The sequence below is a fragment of the Felis catus genome, chromosome D1 (genome assembly GCF_018350175.1).
Source record: "Felis catus isolate Fca126 chromosome D1, F.catus_Fca126_mat1.0, whole genome shotgun sequence".
NCBI classification, from domain to species: Eukaryota; Metazoa; Chordata; class Mammalia; order Carnivora; family Felidae; genus Felis; species Felis catus.
Genome location: NC_058377.1, coordinates 4,101,058 through 4,124,939, shown reverse-complemented (window position 1 = coordinate 4,124,939; position 23,882 = coordinate 4,101,058). Strand labels below are relative to the sequence as shown.

The 23,882-nt window shown below is 40.9% G+C and overlaps 1 protein-coding gene across 14 annotated transcripts in view; it reads right to left on the bottom strand.

Moving 5' to 3' along the window:
• Window positions 1-1,766: 1,766 nt before the first annotated feature.
• Window positions 1,767-23,882, bottom strand: part of GRIA4 (glutamate ionotropic receptor AMPA type subunit 4) — a 1,433,894-nt gene continuing 1,411,778 nt past the window's right edge. For 3 of the 14 annotated variants that reach the window (XM_045039802.1, XM_045039803.1, XM_045039798.1), the window contains 3 exons: window positions 8,834-8,948; window positions 6,494-6,628; window positions 1,767-2,161 (listed from right to left, as the gene is read on the bottom strand). In XM_045039802.1, coding sequence (XP_044895737.1) covers window positions 1,997-2,161; window positions 6,494-6,628; window positions 8,834-8,948 — 415 coding nt within the window. In that variant the 3' untranslated portion in view covers window positions 1,767-1,996. Of the gene's footprint in view, window positions 2,162-6,380; window positions 6,629-8,833; window positions 8,949-14,945; window positions 15,061-23,882 lie in introns of those variants that run through there. The other 11 variants (XM_045039797.1, XM_045039804.1, XR_006586766.1 and 8 more) reach the window with 8 other exon arrangements.

Here is a 23,882-nt window from a genome sequence, read left to right as displayed (position 1 = left end):
AAGATACGCGGAAAAGTTACAGCTCAAAGAAAGAGTAAATGCGGTGTCCTGTGTGTCCTGTGTGCTGCTTGTGAGGTCTGAGGGTGGGCAAGGTTGGGGAGGGGGAGAGAAGTCATGGAAGAGAGAAGGGAAGACCAGGTCACGAAAGGACTCATTCGCTCTGCGGAGAGCTTGGGATTTTTCCTGAGGGAACGGTGCGTGTGTGTCCTCAGACCTGCGCTTGTAGAGACTGACCAGGGGAGGGAAATCTTGAGAGTGGGAGCCAGGCGCTCAAGCCTTCACCTGTTCCTAAGTCATCTTCCATGATGTCACACCCTGTGCTCGCTCCAGCCCGCCTGGCTGCATACACTCCTTCAACAGTGTTCTGAGGAGCACGGCGGTGGATCTCTGCTCAACCCTAAGGCTCTTAACACCTCCTCCACCTGTGAAAACGCATCTTTCAAGGCCACACTTCCGAAGCTATCTTAACTTGTGCTTTCTGCCAAGATCTCTACACATCGTGATGTTTATCGGGACCACACTATTAATTATTTCAAATGATCTAAACCTTCCTTCGAGCCATGTTAATTTCACCCATACAGAAGGTGGGTTTTGGAAATAAACATGGGGATAATTTTCTTCACCAATGCCGCTTGAAAACAAGGAGAAATTCTTCGTGTTTCTGGTCTACCACAAACCACTCTTAGTGCCTTCGAGTGATTTAAAGGGCACGAGGCGAATGGGGGGCTGGGGGAGAAGCCAAAGAGACACATTATTTTATGCAGCAGAGTGTATAGTCAAGTAAAATTTCAACACACAAGTACAGGGTATGTTGCTCTTATGACAATGAATCCTCCCCGATTCAAACACTCTGCCCGGGACAATGTCACCGGCTCACAAGGCAAAACGTCTGTAAAAGAGGGCAGCTTATTATTTGGAGACGGTAAGGGCTAAGGACACGCTCCAATGTGGCCCACACTTGACTTCTACAAATCCCCTGCTACACAGTCTTAGAATTTCTCAGGTAACTTTTATAATGAGAAGAAAACAACCCTTAAGCTCTGTGGGTATTATAAGAATGTCCGTTGTTTTATTCTTTTTGGTGGGTACAAAAACCACAATTTTGTACACAGAACAAGATTATAAATAATACCGATAACACGAGTGACCCAGAGTCCCTCTCGCTTCCACACTGCAGACTGATGACTTCACATAACGTTGTTTTCGTGTTGTCTGTGTTCCGGGTACCGAGACAAATGGGATCTGTGGACACCGACGCAGGTGACAGAGGGGAGGTTACGGCAACGAGGAGGGGGTCAACTTCTGTAAAAAAAAGTCTCTAGAGTTGATTACAGTGATGGCATTTATCTCAATTATTGCAATGTATTGTTCCCTAAGATGGTTAGAAAAAAGAATCGTGTTGTCCTCTACTGAATTTACGTCGGTTAAAAAGCAAGCATGTTTCAGTATGTTTTCTCCAAAGTGAGTGTAAATACTTCCTTTAAATTTTCACAGGATTTACATGTGTGTTTATTATTTTCTTATCACAGTTTAGTGATTTGTTTTCTCAGCTGGAGTCTTCAACGGAACACGTGGGTGTTCTGGAGACAGGTTAGCAGGTTCATGGACTTCTCTAACTACTTGACCCCTTGCGGTGAAGACGGAGGCCTTTCTGAGAAAGGACTTCACAGTTTAATGCGCTAGCTCGCAAGTCTGATTAGTTTTTAAGTCCACTCCAGTGAAATTTGTTGCTGTTAATACGCCCATCCCAGCTCCCCCTCCCCCCCACCCCACTCCCCGAGAAAACCTAAATTGTGAGTTTTCCTGATATAAAATCTGAGTTTGGGTTTCCGAGCTGAGCTCATGCACGCGTTGCTGCTGGACCGGCGGGAGCATCGGGACGCGCCGCCCGCTCTGGCCCGGAGGCCTGGTCCGCGGCCCCTGCTCAGTGCGCGGGCTGCGCTCCCGTCCGTCACCAGCACAGTTTGATTAAGGCACTCAATTATGTTTTTGGTTTTCATGGTAGGTCCGATGCAATGACAGCCAATCCCGAACTCTGTCTAATCGTAGTTCCCGTGTGTACCGCCTTGGGGCAGTCGGGCGTCAAAACGCGGCCGTTCTCACCCACGCTCCCAGTGATGGATAATCTGGCTTTGTTTCTTATGGCTTCAGAAAAGGTCAGCTGGGTGCATGGAAAGGAAAGAGAGAGAGTGCGCAGTGTTACAATGCTTCTGTTCCTTCGGCAATGCGAGACACAACAAACACCAAGATATCGATAATTAGACATCTGCATTTTTTCCAAGATTCTCTTTGGTCATATGAACACTATGCATGCCAGGGAAGGAACGGTCAGCTACCCCCAAGAATAAATCGGTCTCCAGTTTGTGGTCCTACCTGTTTCGGAACTAATTTTGAAATTTGGTTTGGCACATCTGGGCAAGACACGGCTTTTGCCTCCTGGCCCTCTAGAGCCCAGGACTTCTGGTCCAGCTCACAGCCTGCCCTACGCTTGTTCATTGGTAACTGAGACTCTTGATTCTTGTCAGAAAATGTCTTTACGGTGCAGGCGTCATCCTCAACACTTTGATGAGCTGCCTAGGCACACTGTATCTATCTATAGACTATTCTTGACACGTCTTCCTGTCTTGGGAACACAGATCCACAGACACTTCAATCGTGGGGTACACATGACCCAGAACAGCTCGGTTAGTGACTTCAAGGTCCTCCTCTGTGTCTTCTGAGCTAATTCATATTTTAGGAAGCTCTGAGTGCTTCAAGGAGGGTGCACGGAAAGGGGGCGTGTTTAGATTCCTCAGGAGCTGGCCTGGCTGCGGAACCTTGCAGCTTGAGGTTATGGGGTCAGGTTTCTGAAATCCTCATGAAATTCCTGTTCGCTGTCACATTAAGTCAGTAGCAGGTGACAATATTATGCAGAGGAGAAACAGGCAGTGTTTTGTGCATCTAGTGACTGCTCATTCGTTGTCTTTGAATTTTTGTCTAGTGGCTGAATTTTAATGTTAAGTCCAGAGGAAAATAAGGGAAAATGAGATGTTCTCTAAGTTTGTTATGGCTCATTATTTATTTCTCGTAACTTATAATATATCTTAATTCCCTGTTGTGAATTTAAGTTTACCTAAGTCTTTAGGAATTCTATCTTTGTATTTATTCTGTCCTGGAACTTAAATATTAGAATAATTGTATATCAAATAGTAGGATTAATAATGGGAGTAGAAAATGGTGTAATGTAAAGGTTTAGGGATCAGATGCCCTGATAAAGTCAAACTGTTAGTTAATGGCTTATTGATGAAAACCAAGGTCATTATCATAGTTCTTTAGAAGACAGTCTCAACAATTAATATGCATCTTCAAAATCAGAGGTTAGGATACAATCTCTACAGAAACTGCTCATCACTAAATTAAAATAAACCAGGACCAGAGTTTGAATTTGTTTCCTCAGATTCCCTTTCGACATTTAACATGAAGTAAAATAGAAAATTATTTTTAAAAGTCTACTGGTTTAGTTTTGTTTTCCTGTTTTTTGAAGAGGAAATACAGTTAATAAAAGCATTGTGATATTTTGAAGGTTTTTTTTTTTTTTTTTCCAGAAGGCATTTGCTGTAAAATCTATTTTGGCTTCCTTTCTTTTCTTGATTGTCTTTGTGAAGAAAGGAACATATACAAACGGGAAAGACTCTATGTGCAGATTCAAGTAATCATCTATAGATTACTGCTCTATAGATTAGTGCAACTGAGTAGAATAATGTCTTTGAGACCTCCTTATTTTGTCTTTAAATCTTAGCATTCTTAGTTTTTCTTTTTAAAAATTTTTAATATTTATTTTTGAGAGGTGGGGAGGAGCAGAGAGAGAGAGGGAGACACAGAATCTGAAGCAGGCTCCAGGCTCTGAGCTGTCAGCAGAGCCTGACGTGGGGCTCCAGCTCATGAACTGTGAGATCATGACGTGAGCCAAAGTTGGATGCTTCATCGACTGAGCCACCCAGGTGCCCCTTAGCATTCTTGGTTTTTAGCATTATTATTTCTTATACTTAAGTCGCCTAAGACTATTAGCATTATTATTTCTTATACTTAAGTCTCCTTAAGAATAAAATGTCATTTCTATTCAGCTTGCTGTGAACCTATCGAGGCTGCTCAAATTGGAAAACTTTCTTATGAATTTATACGTGGTCTGGGCCGTTTTAGATTGTTGAGCCTCAAGGCTATGACCTTAATTGTACGTGTTCCTGTCAGGGGTAATCACTTTTAGAGTAAATATTCTACATACAGAAAGTTTCAGGTTTTGTTTTTGAGATTCTAGGACATTATTTAAATTATCAAAAAATTTGCACAATTGTGGAAAATAGAGTTTTTGAAAGGAAAAAAGTACAATAAAAGCTCTTCAATCTTCTTGGTGCACATTTCATTTACCCTGGGTGCCATTAGGTCTTTTTAAAAATCATGGATACGAATGCTTTACTTTTATTTGAAATGTACTATTTCAGGCATGAGGCAATGGAGGCGAATCATTTGATAAGTTGTAATGCCAGGTTCCGACTCCAAAAACATTACTACATGTAAATTGTATGCACGTCACCTGGGAATTTTTATCTCTTTAGCAACTTCCCAGATTTTGTAATGAACTGGCATCTGTGTTTCTTTCTAGCATTTTCTAAGGTTCTTTTTCTTTTCTTTGCAACCCTTGCCTTGGACCTTGCTGATGGTTGGAATGTTTTTGCTATGCTAAAGAGAAGTCAGTTGTAATGAACTGGTAATAAAAAACCGAAACAAACCAAAACAAACAAATAAAAAAAACCCTTAATTGTAAGACATAAAATTCATTCCAGAATTAAATCCAAATAACTGACTCTGAAAAATTGTCAGGGATTGTTTCTCTCAGTTTGGGAAAATCTCTCCTCATTTGCATAACTAAGATATAAGCATTTCTATAATGGCCAAGAGACCTTGACATTATCATTGTTTGTTGTTTTGCGATCAGAAGGCAAACTCAAAACATTCTGATCTGAGTGAACTGAGGGTTTGTTCTTAATTCTTTTCCATTCCAATTGGGAAAGAACCATTTGGGGCTTACCTATGTGTAGTTAATACTCAGTCATCCATCGATTTGTGGATTCTGGATAAAAACACATCTTGGGTAAAAGAGAATGGCTTTGTTCTTTGTTTTGATATACTAACAAAGTGTTTCAATAGCTTTTATATGAATAAATATCAAAATTAAGCATATTTATCTGTCAGCACCTCAGATGTACATCTTCTGAAAATTATATTGGGTGTTTGAGTCTCGGTGCATCAAACATGTGGGTTCACAGGCTCCACTGTCATTGGACACAGAGTGAGCAGCCGATTCAGTCGACTATTATCTATAATTTTAGAAAATGGGTCTTACAGACCTGATTTTAGGAAGAGTAGTAACAAATGCTGGCAGATCTTTTTAAAAAAAAAAAAAAAAAACACCGTCTCTCCTTAGAGAAAGAATGTAGTGGACACTTAGATTCTTAAAAAAAGTATTGCCGTCTCCTACATTTCATTGACTATTTACAGTTTTTTACTGTGGCACAATGAGAGGATGTGAACAACTGGGGCTGATCCGGCTTACTTGAAAGCAACTAAAGTGGGAGGAAAAAGAGGCCATAATTCACTGCAATTTTTATCTTTTCTGTCTCCTCGCAAAGAACACAGACATCGTTGGCATCTTTGACGGAGACGCTGCTGTCTTGCCTAAGCTGTATATCCACCTTAGTGATACTGTGGGCCTAAGAGCTGAATTTTGTCTGATAAATATGAATTGTAGTCAATATCCTGACGATCCCTCCTACCTAAAGGTCTGGCTCAAGGTACTGTCAGATGAACAAACAGCAGAGTTGCACTCTTAAAAAATACAGAATACGGTTAATGCAAAACAAATCAGAATAGGAGCTAACATTTTTGGGCACTTACTCTGTGTTTGGAGTTGTTTCTAAAAGAAAACCAACAACATATAATCATGGAAAAATAGGCAGCTGTCTAAGCTTTGATCATCTGAGACGTTTTTATGCTTATGTTGTTAGCAATTCTCCCAAAATGGGATTGTTCCACAGGAAACCCATAACTAATTTCCATTTTCTCCCAAATTTGGGGGAGGAAATCCTGTTTTGGTCATTTTCCAGAGCAATCCTGGAGGTTTGTTTTTTGTCTTTCTGACCCTTTCAATGCAGATATCTATTGGCAACATAAAGTTTCGAACGGTGCACCCGCAGCCAAAGAAAAACCGAACCACTTTGCACTGAACTTTTCAAAAATATAAAGCTCTAATCGGAAGCAAGCCATATCACCACTGGACAGACAGGTCACGACACTGCGTTTACAGGATGCATCACCCACTCACTATCGTCAGCCCTAAGTCCTACCCCTAAATTTTAATACTTTCGGTTCCATATACGTTGTAACCTTCTCTATAGGTTGCTAAATTCTGGGTATTGTGCGAGGAGGTTGGGTTAAAAGTCTGTGCACTGTTGGCCACCTTCATTCTCTTCGCTTCTGCCCTGGACTTGTAACAGAACTCTATCAAAGCCACCAGCATCGCCAAGCCCAAGCCGCCGACCAGAATGTAGAAAACGCCTGCGACGTTGCTCAGGCTCAAGGCGCTCGTCTTGTCCTGGGGGGAGGGGCGGATAAAGACATTTCAGTTAACCCTGCAAATGTCACACCCGGAAGGCAAAACAGCACATGACATCCAAACAGCTAATCAGAGCAAGTGCCTAACTGAACCTGAAAGTATCGACGTGTATAGATCACTGATGCAGGTGTATGGATGCAAGCGTAAAGCTTACAGCTCTCAGAAGTGAAATGATGATGACTGCCAATACAATTGCATGTAATTACATTTGGTAACATTTGTGACGTGTTATCATTGCTAAATATGCAGGAGAAAACCACCCCACTCAGCCGGAGAAAGGCGTTTATGTATTTACTCAGCGCGGCAGAGTGGGCTTATTGTGAAGTTTGAAAATGGCATGTTTGTGACCCAATTGCATGGGAAGGGGGTTCTTCTGTTTGCTTGCCATTACGTATACTTTGAACGCCTGAAATTTCCCTTGAATAAATCTCACTCCAGGCTTCCTACTTGAGGAACTACGGTATTTTAAGCTACCATTTTCACATTTTCTTCATTGTTGCTCTACCAAATATACGGTCGTAATGTTCTGGGTCTGCACTATTTGTTCCTTCAGTCACAGGTGCATGGGAAATCTTAAATATCATATACTCTTTAGGAATAATTATATATGCATCACACTTAGGTAGCTTTTTACAAAAAAACCTTAAAAATACATGAATCAGCATGGCTACGTGAGACATAAATTATTTTTCTATGGACAAATTGATAACTATTCTTATTGATTGAAAAATAAGATTCTATTATTAATCAGTTAATACTTTAAACATCTTTTTCTCCAGAGCTTTTGTATACATACTATCTCATAAGCCATTTGGAGACAGTCAAGCGTATGATTGGAAGATACTAAAATCGTAACAAGAATTCAGAATTTTTTCATGAATTGTAAAAATGTCCATTATGTCAGGTCATTGGAGGAAGTATTTTGGGCAGACTGCATGCACGGTGTATGTTTTGTGTGAGATGTGATTCAGACACTTAAATAGATTTCTTAGGGGAGTATTTAAGTCAAAAGGTGTACTAGGTACATGGTCCGCTTAGCCGTGATATCAGCTGATTGGGCCACAAATTTAGGGTAACTTCATGTTAAAAATAATTGCTCATTAAGTATTTATGCTTCTCTGACTTTGCATGAGGATTTGAGAGAAGGATTTCATTATTTGGCCAAGCTTGTCTCGTTCCACTCTGGTTCAGAGGCAGGAAAACAAGTGGTGAAAACACAGGGATAAGCCCTGGAAAAGTATCAGTGAACATAGATACTTTGTCTCTTTCTGAAACGAATGGAGGCTCTCCTCTTTAAGCCGTTTACTTGTTTAATGTTTTAGAATAACTAATACATTTTTTTTCTTTGTAAAAGAAGATAAAGAAAAAAATAAGAAAAGATTTCAAGAATCTCCAATCATGGCTTTCGGGCACCGGTATTACAGTCTATTAATGTGTGCAGGTAATTAGATTCTCTGGTAAATTATTACAGTGTTCCCTTTAGAAAGAAACATTTCCTTTAGAATGTAACACTATTTTCATTCCTACTCCGCTGAATCAGGTCTACAGATCTCCTGCACTTGCACCAAAAAGAATTCATGAGTAAGAGATCTTAACTTGATATTTTTCACAAGTATCACTGACTTATTAAAATCATTTGGATAGACTCCCGGTCGGACAGTTCATCGCTCATCGGTCAGCACAAAACTGTAAGAGGGCCTCTTCAAACTAAAGTGGAATGCTTGGCAACACAGCGACCAAAGGCTGGCCTTCAGCATAATAATGTTTAGTGTTTACAATCTTTCTCAGGATGATTGCCGAGCAATTTCCCATTTCCTGCTTTGAGAACCCCTGGGTTCCCGAAATCATTCACAGATTTCGTGGTGTTTGCCTCTGAAAACAAACAGGAACCGCAGCGGAAACACTACTTTCGCTCGTGGTTGTGGAATCTGAGAGCCACAGAAGGCATCTCGGCGTTTTGCATGGTTTTGCTGCCAATCGGAGTTTTCCGGGCAGCATTCCCGGTGGGGAGCAGGGCCTGGGCCTCTGGGGAGGCCGCCCCGGGCCGGGATGCGCCTCAACGGCCTCTGCGCCCCGCAGGGTGGGCACAGGCGCCGGGTGCTGCCGTGTCCGCGTGTACGGTTGCCAAGCGCTCCCGTTTAGTGCCGTGGGGACCCGACGGGAGGCCCGAGCTGCAGGACTGACCTTGCTTCCCGAGTCCTTGGCTCCACATTCACCTTTATCGTACCACCATCTGTTTTTCAGCTTGTCTAAGACGCCTGCCTCACTGAGTTTCAAAACGGCAAGGTTTACAGGAGTTCTTCACGTGGAAAATAACATAAATAACATCATACATGTTATTTTATGTTATTCAAGTCAAACTACATCAGAACCGCACGGCAAAGTGACGGAGCGGAGGCCACAGTGGGTGCTGTGCGCGCCGGAGGCCCGGCTCCAGCCCCGGACAGAAAACTGGGGCCCTGCTCCATCGCTTCAGGTAACAGGCGCATACTGCTAAGGGAGGATCTGTAAATAACACGTATGCAATTACTGTGAACCCAAAACTATTGGCCTGGCTCGCTTTGGCGTTGACGACCTTCCCCAGGCAAGGGTGGGAATCGGTCGAAATCCAGCGGCCCCTCCCCGCCCCTTACCCCCCAAACCCCTTTCAAAATTAGTGGCAGTGGCTGCAGAGGGACGTGAACAGGAGCTACACTGCCCTGGCCTCAGGCCCCACGACCCCGTGATTCAGTCTGTGGGATCTGACTTGACGCCCAGGACACCTGTGCTGTGTGCATCCTGGCCCGGACTTGAACCACGCTCATCGGGACCTACTGGGAGAGGACAAGGATGCCGGTGTCACTGACCAAGGGCTGGCTGCCCCGTGTAGAGGGCAGATGCCTACATCACTGACGTGTGAGCCTGTGCCGGGACCTTCCTTCTAACTGCAGTATTGAATCTAAATAATATCGCCAGGAGCCGTGTTCCTCTACCTTGAGTCTATCGCCTTGATGTGCTGCAAATACAAAGGGAGTGGACTTCAGGATGTACTCTATGAACAGGGTATTACCAACAAACACATGACAGGTGAGGGGTAACCAAGACTTTTATGAACAAACTCTTGTCCTATAAAATACCACTCCTTTTGTATTAACTGCTACGCAAGGAGTCTCAAGGGAGAAAGGCCAGGCCTCACTCAGGATCAGTGTTCCAAGGAATCTAAGAGTTGCCCCAGGTGTCGCCGCCATGTTGACACCTCTGTGTGTATCAAATGAAGGGGACGGATGGCGAGCGGTAACTCCCTGCCTCTCCCGTTGTTACCGTTTCCGTGCTTGGTTGCTTTCTGTTTCTCTTTGCTTTTACACACATTCAGAGACAGACTCATTCAGTTTCTCTTGACATTCCTAAGGCTGCCGCGATCGTTTTCTCTGGCTCTGTCTCCTAACACCTCACTTCTTCTAGGAAATACTGAGTGCATTTGGAGAGGCACGGCCTGCGTTTATTTGGTTACCAAGGGACTAATTCCATAAACTTATCTGCACAAGGAGGCAATGCACTGATAATGATGGTGATGATGCTTGCCGATGCTGATGGAACCCTCACGACGTACCAGGAACTGTCAGAAGCATTTTACATGTTTGGATACTCTGATAACCTGTATCTTACGAATGAGGAAACCAAGGCACAGAGAGATTAAATCATCTAGTCCCACAGCTAGGAAGTGGCCGAATCAGGTGACTTCACAGCTTGTGCAGTTAAAAACACTAACACAACACTCAGGAAATGGAGTTTCTGGTTAATGGAGTTTTCTGATTAACAGGTAAGCCAAAACTCTACTTTTTTTTTAAAGTTCTGGAAAAAGTTTCTAAATGTTTTTCTTTTTACCTGTTTTCTGAATAGGATTTCATTTTCATATCAATCTTGTAACGTCTTACAAGGTTCACTGTTCCATTTAAGAAGTAAAATGCATTTGCCATATTCCTAGAAAATTATATTGTGTTTTCGATTAAAACCTATTATGGGTGTGATTTAACACTTTGTGCTAAAGGCTGAGTTTGGGGGTGGGGTCGGATGAAGATTCTGGTAAACTGGGGTGCTTGGTTAATTTGGCCCCAATCTAGGTTTTACCACCTATACCCTCCCACCCCCGTTTATGATGATTACAAAACCCACGTCAGGTTGGCTGATGAGCTGTGAACTCCAGAAGCCACAGCTCATTGGTTGTTGTAAGACCGTATTTACCAGGGTGTCTGACTCAGAGCGGGTGCTCTGTAAAGTTGCTATATTTATTTTGAATCGAGAGCAAGCTTTTTTGTTTAACTGATACTGTAAGAGTTTTGAGGTCCCAGGCTGCTCACCAAAGCCGTTTTGACACCTGCACAGGTGCATGTAGGAGCCTACGCTGCACTTCGAGAATGGGGTTCTCTGGGAAGAGGAGGACTTCATGCTGAAAAGGGCAGGAACACAAAAGCCGAGTTTCCTTCCAGGGTCTTTGAGAAGGGACGACCTGGAGGTCCTGCTTTCCCGTTCCCCCTTAACTTTCCCTCTTGCCATTTTATTCCTCGTGCATTCACTCCCGGAGCCTGGTTTTAGAGAGTATGAGTAGGTTGGAACTGTGAAGTTGAGAAATTTATTATGAGCCAAACTTAAAGGTCAGCTGGTGGAATTTTGGACACTGACCAAGGCGTTCATTATTGGGGGATCCCTGGTTTTTGTGTGCCACAACTTTTTTTTTTTTGCTTATGAATTTATATTTTTAGTAATAATCCCTTTATTGTTGGCATTGGCCTCTGTGGTTACGGTGAAGGGGGGGAACACCACTTATGACAAACTTTAAAGTCAGGAATGGGCTACAGCGTTCAAAGCGCCACATTAAAAATGGGTACCGTGTGATCTAACACAATTACTAAGAAAGACATCACTTGGTAATCACATTTACAAGATGAGTTTTAGAGGAATATCCACATCCACGACTCACCTATTTTTATACACACAGAGGAGAGATCAAGGCATAAAACAAACAGAAAAAGTCAATAACTTTTTAGATCATGCATGATGACAGGCGTTGCCAACATTTTCAACTAGAACCAGGGTTAAATAACTCACCTTAAAACTGGATTCAAATTCTAGGTATGGTTTGTGCTCAGACTGAACCATATCAGATTAACTGAAGAGGAAAATGAGTTTTAGACATTGCAATGTTATTTTTAAATTGGTTCATTGTTAATTAGCAAACTTCTGTTATTTTATTCACAAGGATAAGGATGAATTTCTTATAATCATTAAAAACAGACCCCACCGCAATAATCAGTAAATTTTCCAACAAATGCATTAGCATCCCCCAAATCGTGCCTTTCTACTTTAACTTTTTTTTTTTTTTTTTTTTTGAAGATGCAGGACTTTTTTTTTCTTATTTCTTTTCTTAAATTTTTACCTTTCCATGTGAAGCCTCTGGGTTGAGGCTGCGGGATCAGGACTTCATGCGCTGGGAAGGGCCATCAGGTGAGTGGGGAGGCTAATTATTTTGCAGCCACGGGGTGTGAGTACAAGGTGCCACAGAGACTCTAAATGGTCCCGGGTGTGGGTAATATTAAATGCTAAGTTCCTTGAGACAAAAGACAGTGCTCATTCTCTCTCTTCCCCACAGCTATTGGCACATGGCCCAGTGAAAGCAGAAGGTTAATAATTTGCTCCTTAATGGAAGGCTGGAGATGTCCTCCGTGGTTATAATCCTGCAAATGACAGGTGGGTCACTTGTCTCCTCCAAGTGGGGTGGTCCCCCCTCCAAGGGGGAGTGGTCTAAGGTTTTCCGCCTTCAGGTGAACCACTACTAGAAAACCGAGTTTTCTCCTATCAAGAGCCTGTATTTGAAAATCCGAGAAGCGTGGATTCCGCCTACCTGTGCTGAGCCCTCTGAATGGGCACATTCCCTGCTGCACTCAAGGGGCCTCATTTACTTGTCGCTTCTGCTTTGGCTCGGCATGCAGCCCATGCAGCCCAGGCTTCGGAACCAGCTTGACTCCCCACCTGGGCACTTCTCCTCCTTATTCTGCCTCCTCTGAGGAAGATCGGGCTACACGGGAGGAACGAGGTCACTTTGAAAAGGAAACCGGTCACCAGGAGAAGGTACAAAACAAAAACGAAAAAGCAGCTGTCTCCTGGTCATTTGCTCTGGCCTAAGTTAGGTCAGGGGCGTTTAAAAAATCACGTTACATTTCAAGGTCAGAGTAGGGCGTTATTAACATTGAGACTGTAACCCCCTACTCGCTGGGTGATAAACGTTGTATCAGTATACAGCCTGCTGCGAATGTTTTTTAGGATGAGAACAAAATTCCTGAGGGAAAACAAAACAAACTGTGACAGCATTTGGGGGGAACGTTTTATGTTAATTTTTACAACACTTTGGTAAGATCTGAAGTGACGTTTTAGAATATCACTTTGCAGTTCCTGTATGGTGAAAGTAACGTATTGCCTACCTGTGGGAACAGCAGTGTGATTTTGGAAAGTAAAAGGTTAGATTTATATGTATTTTTTGACAACAAACATTTATTTAATGTCCACTGTATACCAAACAGTCTGTGGTATACAAACATAAAAATCCAACCGAGCTCTCCAAACTCTTATCTCAATAAACGGACGTAACTTTTACTAAATGGATTTTCCCATTACGCATGCGTTTCTGTTCTGCTTATTTTTCTCTGGAAAGACTTTTTCATGGACACTAAAATAGGACTTTGTTATTCATTTTTGTAGAAAGTTTTACTTGTGAAGCAGTGTGATACTTCCATTGGAGAGTAAAAAAAAAAAAAAACAAAAACAAAAACTAAACCTTTGGGAGCAAAATTTTTCTGATGGGACTAGAATATCTTTGCTTTCCATTTTTGGTGCTATCAGATTACATTTTCTTACACTTCTAATTTGCAAGCAAAGATAGTTCTTTGTGCAACTTGAAATAATTTCCTCTGCATATGTGTATTTATTTACCTAGGTTTTTATGGAAGCTATCAAGTTGGGGCCCCAAAATATAAAAAGAGTTGATGTTCCTTGAGTAAACATATGGCGTGGAGGAATCTTGCTGGGTAACCAACCATCCCAGAGATGCCCCCAGGATTCTCCTACCTTTCTGCTCTTTCTCTCCGGAAGGATTCTTTCCCTGGACCAGGAAATGGGTGATCAAGGCTGGGTCCAGATGCCTCTCTGTGGCTAGAATAGTCACTTGACAAAGTTTAATCTCCCTCTTCCTGCTACAGGGCTGGGGATTAGATGGGCAGAGACAAAGGAGCTAGATTTGAAAGTCTTTTCTGATCCAGAAAGAGGGGGAAGTTGGCGGCATTGGCAGAGAATGAGGTTACTAGGCATCCCAGCAGGCACTCTCTGAAAACAGAGCATTGTTCTAGGGGTTGGGTGGCCAATCGAGGGCATTGATACCCTAGTCAAGAAGCAAGACAAGCAAGACTTCCCGTTTTGGGCAATTCTCTAGATTTTAAAAGAAAGACAAGAGTGTGTCCTTTAAAATTTTCGAGATTCTTACGTGCCAATTGAAAGTATGTAAGAAGAGAAAATTCAGTCAGAATATTCCCACCTCTGGATTGGTTTCTTTAAGTCAGTACATAGTGAAGAAGGTTCTGGCACACGAGTAGATAATTTCTGCTGCTGGCATACCTTTTTTCTCTTTAGACACCCCTTAGGAAAGAAAGCTGGAAATATGCCACGGAGGTAGGGAAGACAGAACTGAGCGGGACTTGTTTTTGTAGCCTGATCATTTCGTAATTTCACCTACTTACGGGAGGCCAAAAATGTCTAGTTCACATGCCTATCCTTGACTTTTTATGTACCTTGATATTTAATGGAAACATGAGGGTTCTGGGTGGAGCAATGACCTCCTGGAAAGTATTCTATGGAGTCAAGCTATTGCTATTACTTACACACGCTTTGTAGAAGGTCTAGTCTTTCAGTGGCGAAGGAAGCACACAGGCTTACCCTCTGTATTCGCCCTGCTCCCTTCACTAAATTGCCCTTTTCAAGACTTGATCCCTCCCTGCTTTGTAAGATGAGGTGCACAGGACTACAGCGTCTGCTCCATAACCTCTTTGAAGCCAGAGCCGTGTGGTGACTATTTCGGTTAGGCTGCTGAGCGTGTCCCCAAATTGGTCCCAGTTGCAAATATTTTTGCTTTGACAGTAATTGCATACTTAGGTTTCAAAGGGACTTGACTCGCCATTTCTGGCCGTGTCCAGAGACCCAAACCCCGTCTCCCAGCAGATGCACCTGTTACTGTACATACTGTTTACCCGCTTGTGGTGACATTGAGGCTGACCTTGGAGTCACCGCCCCCGCTGCCACACTCTCCTTTGTCGTACCACCATTTGTTTTTCAATTTGTCCAACAGGCCTTGTTCATTCAGTTTTAAAACTGCCAGGTTAACAGCATTTCTTGAAACGATAAAAGATATTTTGTAAGAAACTGCACAGCTGTTAAGATGTTAGCAGGAATGAGGACGTAAGCTCTTTTATAAGCTTCTCCCAGACGCTAAATAAACCTCTCATTTTGCCATCCTGCACCCCCCCTTCCACTGGAGTCCAAACCAAGGGCGATTGTAACTAATTTCAGAGGGGATCAAACATGTGCTGTTCAAGCTCAGACTTCATTTGTTGTCAGACCAGCGACAAGAGATTTCTTTTTCGTTTTCTTTTGCGAAACAGCAATAAACTTGAATTTACTAGTAACTGAGAAAGAATGGTGTCTAAAATTCCTCTGCCTCTAAGAAGGTCAACAACCAAAAAGAGACTGAAATGAAAATTCATCCCCAGAAAGAGAAGCATCACAGCATGAACAGATCAAAATGGCAGCCACTTTGTCCTGACAACCAAGAAAAGGCTTAATTATTATTCCCTTTATAGTCTGTGTGAGCTTAGTTTGTTCTATTCGTTGGCCCCTGAATCTAGGATTTACATGTTACCTGCACTACAAGTCAGGGGATATTCAAGAGAAAGGTAGCAGGAGACCTTTGGGAAAAGATCTTACATTTGAATTTTGTACTGATTCTTAAAGGCTTTGGATGCTCTTTAGAAACCAGGATCCCACAGCCAATTTGACTGTTGACATGAAGTAACGAAACCCCAGGAAGTCCTCCTGCATGTGATGTGGACTTTGCACACAAACACTTGAGATTCGACTGCCTCTGTGGGTATCTCTATCGGGGAATGAGGGAGCAGATAGAAAAGATTCTCCAAAGGGATTACAGATGTGTCACGGGCTTTTGCTTCCCAGGTACTTGGTTTCTTACTTGCTTTCAAGTTATAGTTTTTAAATGAGACATTATCTCTTTCAAGAGGTTTTCCCAGCATTTAATGACATTTCTGTTAAAGCAAAAGAGTGGCTTTATAGACTGAGCATTTGGGTTATGCTCTTTGATGAATGCTGAATTTGGGGATTACTTAATACCAGATGAATTACAAATAAAACAAAACAACCGCATATTAATGAACAGCACTTGAAAACTGATTTGAAAGTGAAATATCGTTCTGTGGACTAGGATAAAGTATCATGTATTTCACCACTATCAGCCTATCGAAGTGTTTGTTTTCTTAAAAAGGGTTTATAATATTTCATGCAAACAATGTTCATTTTCCAGGGTTGGGACAGTCTGATCCACTTGGAGAATAAACATTTCCCGTGAGTAAACCATACACTTTGAGGGTACTACTAACTTCTTGAGAGGGAGACTGCCATTTACAAAATGCGAAGTAAATAATCAGCTGTTCCCACATTCCCCAGTAAGTGCCACACTACTGGTGTAAAATAATTAATACACTTCCTAAAGTGGACACTGTCAGGTGGTTGGTTTAATCACCAAATAGACCAGACTGAAATTTAAGAAGGAATGAATATTCAGTGAAGAAAGAGAGACCTATTAAAAAATTTGGAGGGGGGGGGGAAAGAAAGTAATTTTAATTTATTTTGTGTCTACAACAAATTAAATTTGTCTTCCAATGATTTAAACTGAACTACTAAACTTTTTTGTTTTGGAGAAAATTATTTTTATAATCCAATTTATTTTACTCTTCAACATTCATATCATATTCATTTTATTGAAGTCGTATCCCCATAATTTTATATGTTGGTTTAGACCATTCCTTTGATAAAACTGAAGTCATTTCATGAGAGGGTTATTTAACAGGGTTATATTAGCCATATCCAAAGACAGTTCCACAGCACAGGAGAAAACAAAAAGCAAAATAAAGGAATGGATAAGGAAAAAAAGCTTCACGTTGAGAAAACTGTCTGGAATAAAGTTTTCCGCAAAATTATTCTATGACATTGTCTTTCTAATATCATCTAACAGGCCATGTAAAACCAGTTTAGTTTCACACTGCTATCCGTATGTGTGTGTATGTACATCTGTATTTGGTTAATGTAATACAGGTGACCAGTAGGTAAGTCACTGCCCAGTTCACAGCCGATCCACATGTTTTCCTTCCAGAAACATGTGGTCCCTTGACAAAGTCCACTTAACACTAGGATATGCAAATTTACTTATCTTTAATGATGCATAGAAGGTAACTTATAATTAATATTCAGAAAGAAGTCTTTATGGATTCAAGATTGCTTTGCATATTCGAACTGCCTGTGTTCTACAAGTGTCTGACTACAGATGCGATTTCTTCGTATAACCACATAGGTCTAGCAGCCTCCTTAGATTGTCATTTAAACTGCAGCATTCACCACATATGTAAGGACCGTTTGAATATCTGTCCTACCTCATTTATGGAACACATTGCCTTTACACATTATTAATAATGAGCATCGTCAAATGACTTAAAAAATACATAAAATGACGTCACTCATTGGCGCTAGAATAGATTTAAAAGTTTTTTTTTTTTTTTTTTTTAATCTCGGCAAGAGAAAAGGGAACCCTGCAGGAGTAATTGTAAGCAAACTTAAGGAAATCCTAGGTAGTGGGATGAACGAGCGACTGAGAAAGCAAATCCTTGTGGCAGCATGTTTTATGGTTGCTTTGCCACCGCCTTCATACTTTTCGGACACAGATTTGAAAATCAATGTCAGAAACATATATTAATGATACAGGATATGCTTGTCCTGATTAAACTTCAGAGAAGCTGAAATAGTGGTCTGTCGAGAAGATAAGACACAGAAGAAAAAGGTTGTGGGCTATTCCTTACATTAATGATTCCTTTGATTCACCACATTCTTGCTGGATGTGTAAACCACAATCGATAGCCCAGGTGTGTTGGCAATGACCTGTTTATAGACTGAAGTAGGACTCAGGCAACTGACTTCTTGCCTTGAGTACCTCAGGGGAATTCTACATAAGAAAAACCCTTCTCCAAACAGCCTGTTTAATAAGACTGAGATGATGGGGGACTTGATGCAGGGAGGAATGAAAATGCTCACGTAGCCAAACTCTAGGACCTCAGGAAAACTTCCCAAGGTTTTCACTCCTGAAATTTCCTTCAGTTGAGCTGCAGATTATGAAAACCCTCAGCTCACTGCCCTAGCATCTGGGACCCATTTTTGTTCATCAGACTCTCACGGAAACACCACACAGAACAAAAGCTTTGCGACAGGAACCGACAAACCCAAACCTCTCCCGTCTAGTAATATTGGGAAAATTCATCCAGGGAACAGTAAGATTTTCCTGTTAAGAGCACGCTTAATTCAGGCTAAGACATCTATCTCTCACTGCACCCTTCCATAAATAATCTATCATTAAATTCTACAGGTTTGGACATGCTTTTATGCTTAATTTATGCCTTACTCATTACATTTACTTCTGGACCGTATTTGTTATAATTTTTCTGTCAGTGAGGTTTCAAAATTTACATCTGACAAAATATTTACCTAATGAGAACAATTTTAAAGTTTAAGTTTAGGAAAGTATTTTTTATGATTTCCTGGATATAAGAATACTACTGTAAAGGACTGATATGTAAGCCCTAGACTTAGTCAATATCTGTACACAGGATATTTAAGGCATAACCAGTTTGTAGAATAAATAGTTGGCAACATCATATCTAATCTGGTTAAAACAAACTCAACCCCATTTTACTTAATAGGATGGATATTTCCTTGTCGGTGATGAGATCAATGATGTATGGACAGTCTATTTGTCTAACCTGCTGTGTAATTTTGCTGGTGTTTCATTATTCTTATAGGAAAGGATCTATTAATGATACACACATGAGAAAGTCCTGTCACCTTTCGGCTTGTGCTCTCTTAACCAGAATGCTCTCTTCATACCAACCTCTCTCTCTCTTTCTCTATGTTTTGACATTTTATTTTTAAGTAATCTCTACACCCAATGTGGGACTTGAACTTACAATCCTGAGACCAAGAGTCACACACTCCACCGAATGAGCTGCCAGGGGCCCCTAAACTCTCTACCAAATTTAAATATCAGGTGTTCAAATGTCCAAAATATTTACCTGAATGATGCTAGGACACAGTTTTCATAGTCAGTCACCACAAATCTTAATATACTTTAAAAAAACTAAAAATTGTGTAAATCCATAAGAAATTATGTAAACAGATAAGAAAATCCCTTTAAAACCAGCAAAATCCCTTTAAAATCATTGGTAGATGATTTATGCAGAAAGACATACAAACCATACAAAAAATAATTCAACTTAACCTGGAATTAAGCTGATGTGAATTCAGACAATTCTTTGCTAATTCAATTCTTGGCCACTCATGTCAGGAAAGATAAAAGTAAAGATGATGTTCAGTATGGTCAGGTATTTTATAAGATGTGCGTCCTAAACCACTGATGAGAGAATTTAAAAACTAAGAGGGAAATAAGATGGTTTTATACAATAAAAGCTTGAAAACAATTCCTGTTCTTGGAAATTATTGATAATGTTGATAATAACATTAATTGATTAATATTAATGTAATTGGTTAATAAGAATTCTCCTTTGAGGTATCAATTCTAGGAAGTTTATCAACAATGCTGATAAAGGGGCTGAATAAATCTCATAGTATATTTCTGTAGCAAAACATTGAAAGCAATGTACACGCCCAAGAGGAGGGGAGGATTAAGTAGATTTGGGGGTATAACGGTGATTCTCAAGTTTGATCTGGGTATAGAATCACTACTACAAATACAGATGATCAGGCCTGACATTGCGGTATCAGATTCCTCTGAATTGGGGCGGGGGGGGGGGGGCGGGCAGCATATCTACATTTTTACAAAGCTCCTGAGATGATGGTGGTATTTATTCATAAGCACCAATTGGTCTTATGACTGAATTTTTTACAACCATTAAAAGTTTTTAACAACACGGAAAAATAATTACAGTATAATGTTAAGTGAAAAAAGAAATTTGTATGTTCACTATGACTTTAAGAATAAAATATATATATATTTATAGAGAGAGACATTAATAGAAAAATATTAGAAAAAATACAGCAAAGAGCTATCTCTGGATGTAGGGATTATGGTCAATTTGGATTGCATTTTGCTTTTTATCCTTCCCCACCCACCCCCCATTTTCTACAATAAAGTGATACTTTATTAATCAGTAAAAACAAACAACAAAACCTTCTCGATTATTTTACAATGTTATATTATTTTATAATCTAATGTCTACAAGAATTGTTTTATGCAAACCGAAATATACATTCTATTTTGGGTCCAAAAACAACAGAAATGGGGACATGGTGGACTTCAGGAGTTATTATTAAGGACATCAGAAAAACACTCATTGCTCCTAATGCTGTGGTTTGCTTTGGTCCACTTGGTTCTGTCCTCTAGCCACAGGCTGGAGGGGGTCTGATGCACTTGGCTTCCACCAAGATTCTGTCTCATCTGAGGGGGAGGGGTCAGGCTGAGAAGTATGAGTAACGCACGGATTAGCGGGCCCACCCCCTCAGATAGGATCTGCAGGAGGTTAATAGAACTCTCTGTGGTCTGCAGAGACTGGCTGTCTCACACACATATCTGTAGAGACAAGGTGAGCTTTTCCCCTTAGGCTTCATTAAAAAGATGTCACTGTGAGTACACTGGCATCCTGCTAAGTGGGTCATTAAAAAAATACGGATATACTTCTGTTTTTAGTAGAAGAGTTTTCATGGCTGGCAACTACGTTTTCCCCCAAACAAGTAGTAGTAGAGATTCTAAGAACAAAGTCCTTTTCATTTTATAGAGGTTTTTTTTTTCTTAAATGAAATTAAAAAAAACCTTTCAACACAGCACATATTTACTGTATCTCTTTCTTGAAATTAAACTAAAATTCTGGATTGGAAAACTCATTGGATTTAAGCTTTGTTATGCAGCAGATAAATATATGCAGAAACATTTCCAGGACGACTCTACTAAGAAAAGAGTAATTTCATGAAAAATGAATAACAATCAACTCTGCACTGGGGTGCCTGGGTGGCTCAGTCAGGTGAGCATCCGACTTCAGCTCAGGTCATGATCTCACAGTTCATGGGTTCGAGCCCCACGTCAGGCTCTGTGCTGACAGCTCAGAGCCTGGAGCCTGCTTGATTCTGTGTCTCCCTCTCTCTCTGACCCTCCCCTGTTCATGCTCTGTCTCTGTCTCTCTCTCAAAAATAAATACCCTTAAAAAAAATGAAATAAGACTCTGCGTAGACTTTTGGTTCTATTATTTAAATGATGGTGGTAATGCCACTGTTGTCACTGTTGTCACAAGGGTGACATACAACAAAGTCTATCCCATAGAATAAGATGAGATAGGTAGAGAGGAGCACATATCATATGGGATTTTACTTTTGAGGTGTAATTAGTGACATCCCCTCACTTAACGGGGTTGGGGAAAAATCAGCCACAAAACTGAGGAGTTACAACAACAACTCCAGAACTTTGTATAAAGTCATTGAAAGAACTATGCTATCAACCAAGAAAACAGAATAAGTAAATAAAAATCAATAGGTTGTCAGATGATAAGGAGGTAAGAACTAAGTATGTCTGCTTCTCAGGAAAGGCACTGGTGTCCACAATTCTACCCTTTCTCAGCTGTTGAAGGGCTGAAGAGCAACCAGGTCTTAGCATTATCAATGCTCCACTAAGTTTTCAATTTAACTTGTAGCTGCTATTACCATTCTTTCCAAACTACTCCTTCCCGTAAACAAGCACATGGCTCTTTTCGCTTCACTGGATTTGTGCACTTATTTCCAAAGGTAGAATTTGGGCTGAATTGCTCTGCATATATATGCAAATGTTTTTAGAAAAGGTAGTAAGTTCTCATCCCACTTTGCTCACACATTGACAGGTAAGATTTGCTAAAATGGCACCAACCAACTCATAATTTAATCTCAAAATTGGGAGGGAACATTTTTTTAAGTGGAAAGACAACTCAGACCCAACATGATGTATCATTAACATTTGGACACCACTTTGGTAAGGAAGGATTTATTGTCCTTGTGTTGGATTTTGGATGACACATACGCGGTTAACTTATGTATACAGTCCTCTGACATTTCACACTCCAAGTGAGTCAAAGACAACTAAATAAATTGAGTAGATACTGCGTTAGATTCCAGAAATTGTCTCTAAATTGTGTGTTCTTTGGAATTTGCATGACTAATTTCTATTTCAGGACTGGGTCTGAGGAACGTGATTCGTTGAAGACACGTTGTGATTTTTGTGAGGATGCCTGCCAGTAACTCAGAGCACTAGCTAGAGATTATGATAAATGAAAATTTTAATTCTATTTTTGGTGTTAAATTTTTAAAAATGTAATCGTTACAAATATTTCATGTGGTTTAGTTTCATGGTTTTGTCAATTTTAGGTCACAGAGTAGAACTTTCTACCTTCCTCTGGGTCAGGGGCCTCTTTTAGAAGTCTGTGCAGGCTATGGATACTTTCTCAGGACAAATGAACAAGCATACAAAATCAGAGACTGGGGATCCACAGACCTTGGAAAGGCAATCATGAACACAGATAAGAAGTATCTGTTCCAGATTCGAATAACACTTATTTTACATTAATTGACTACTTTCAAGTATGTCTATTAAGGGAAGAGGAATAAAAATATTTCTATGACTGATGGTTGCTCCAGAATTTTCATAGAGAGGAGGTTTTAGACTGTGATTTGGTGGGAAGGAACTTCCACCATACTAGCCTGAATCTGGAATCATTCTGCAAGCACTTCATGTGTGGGGCTTCATAAAGACTATGTTATATTAATATATATTGGGGCGCCTGGGTGGCGCAGTCGGTTAAGCGTCCAACTTCAGCCAGGTCACGATCTCGCGGTCCGTGAGTTCAAGCCCCACGTCAGGCTCTGGGCTGATGGCTCAGAGCCTGGAGCCTGTTTCCGATTCTGTGTCTCCCTCTCTCTCTGCCCCTCCCCCGTTCATGCTCTGTCTCTCTCTGTCCCAAAAATAAATAAACGTTGAAAAAAATATACATATAAGTATGCTATATTATATATATATATATATAACATATATAAGTATGTTATATTAATAAAAATTAAAAATACAAACTGTTGAAAGGTACTTCTGGTTACCCTTCCATGATATGGAGAAAATGTTAATTATTCATAGCAAATAATGTAACTTTTATTTGTGGTGGACTTGGGGTGCTGTTGGAGAGGATACGGGCTAAGTTCCACACCTCAAGCCACCCTGTTTCTGTTATCATTATCTGTGATCGAATCATACAAAAGAAGGCTTTGTTTCAAGAGGAGACCATAGCTACCTGCAGACTGTGACGTGCTTTGGGTTGTCTCCGAATATCATTCACTTGTTTAGGTGTGATTATTATTAAAGTAAAATTTCAAAAATGGGAGAGCTGGTGGCTGTCACCATTCGCCATGTGCGAGCTGTTCAGCAGTACTTGGCTTTTCACACAGATGCCTTGCGTGGCCCACAATTTGCTGTGTGGCCTCTGCTTCATCCCTGACTTTGGGTTCCTTCATCTCTTAGACCACCCTCCTTATTCTCTTTAGATGATTTCCAGAATTCTATAACAATCGCATTTCCCTTTTCTTGCCTTTGCTGATTTTTCAAAACTTCCAGCAATTGCTTTAAAGAACTAGAATCCTAGCGGTTTTGTTTTTTTTTTTTTTTTGGGGGGGGGGTCAAAAAAATTAAGAGGTTGTCTCAAACCTTCTCATCTTACAGTTGTGGTCAGTGGGGTCTAATGAAAGTTAGGTGAGTTGCTCACCAAGGCCCAGCTGGGATGCAGGTCTCCTGTCTCCTGGTCCAGTGCTCTTTCCCACAGTACAAGGATAACTTTCCTTCTGTTGGTGTCCGTTCCTGTGT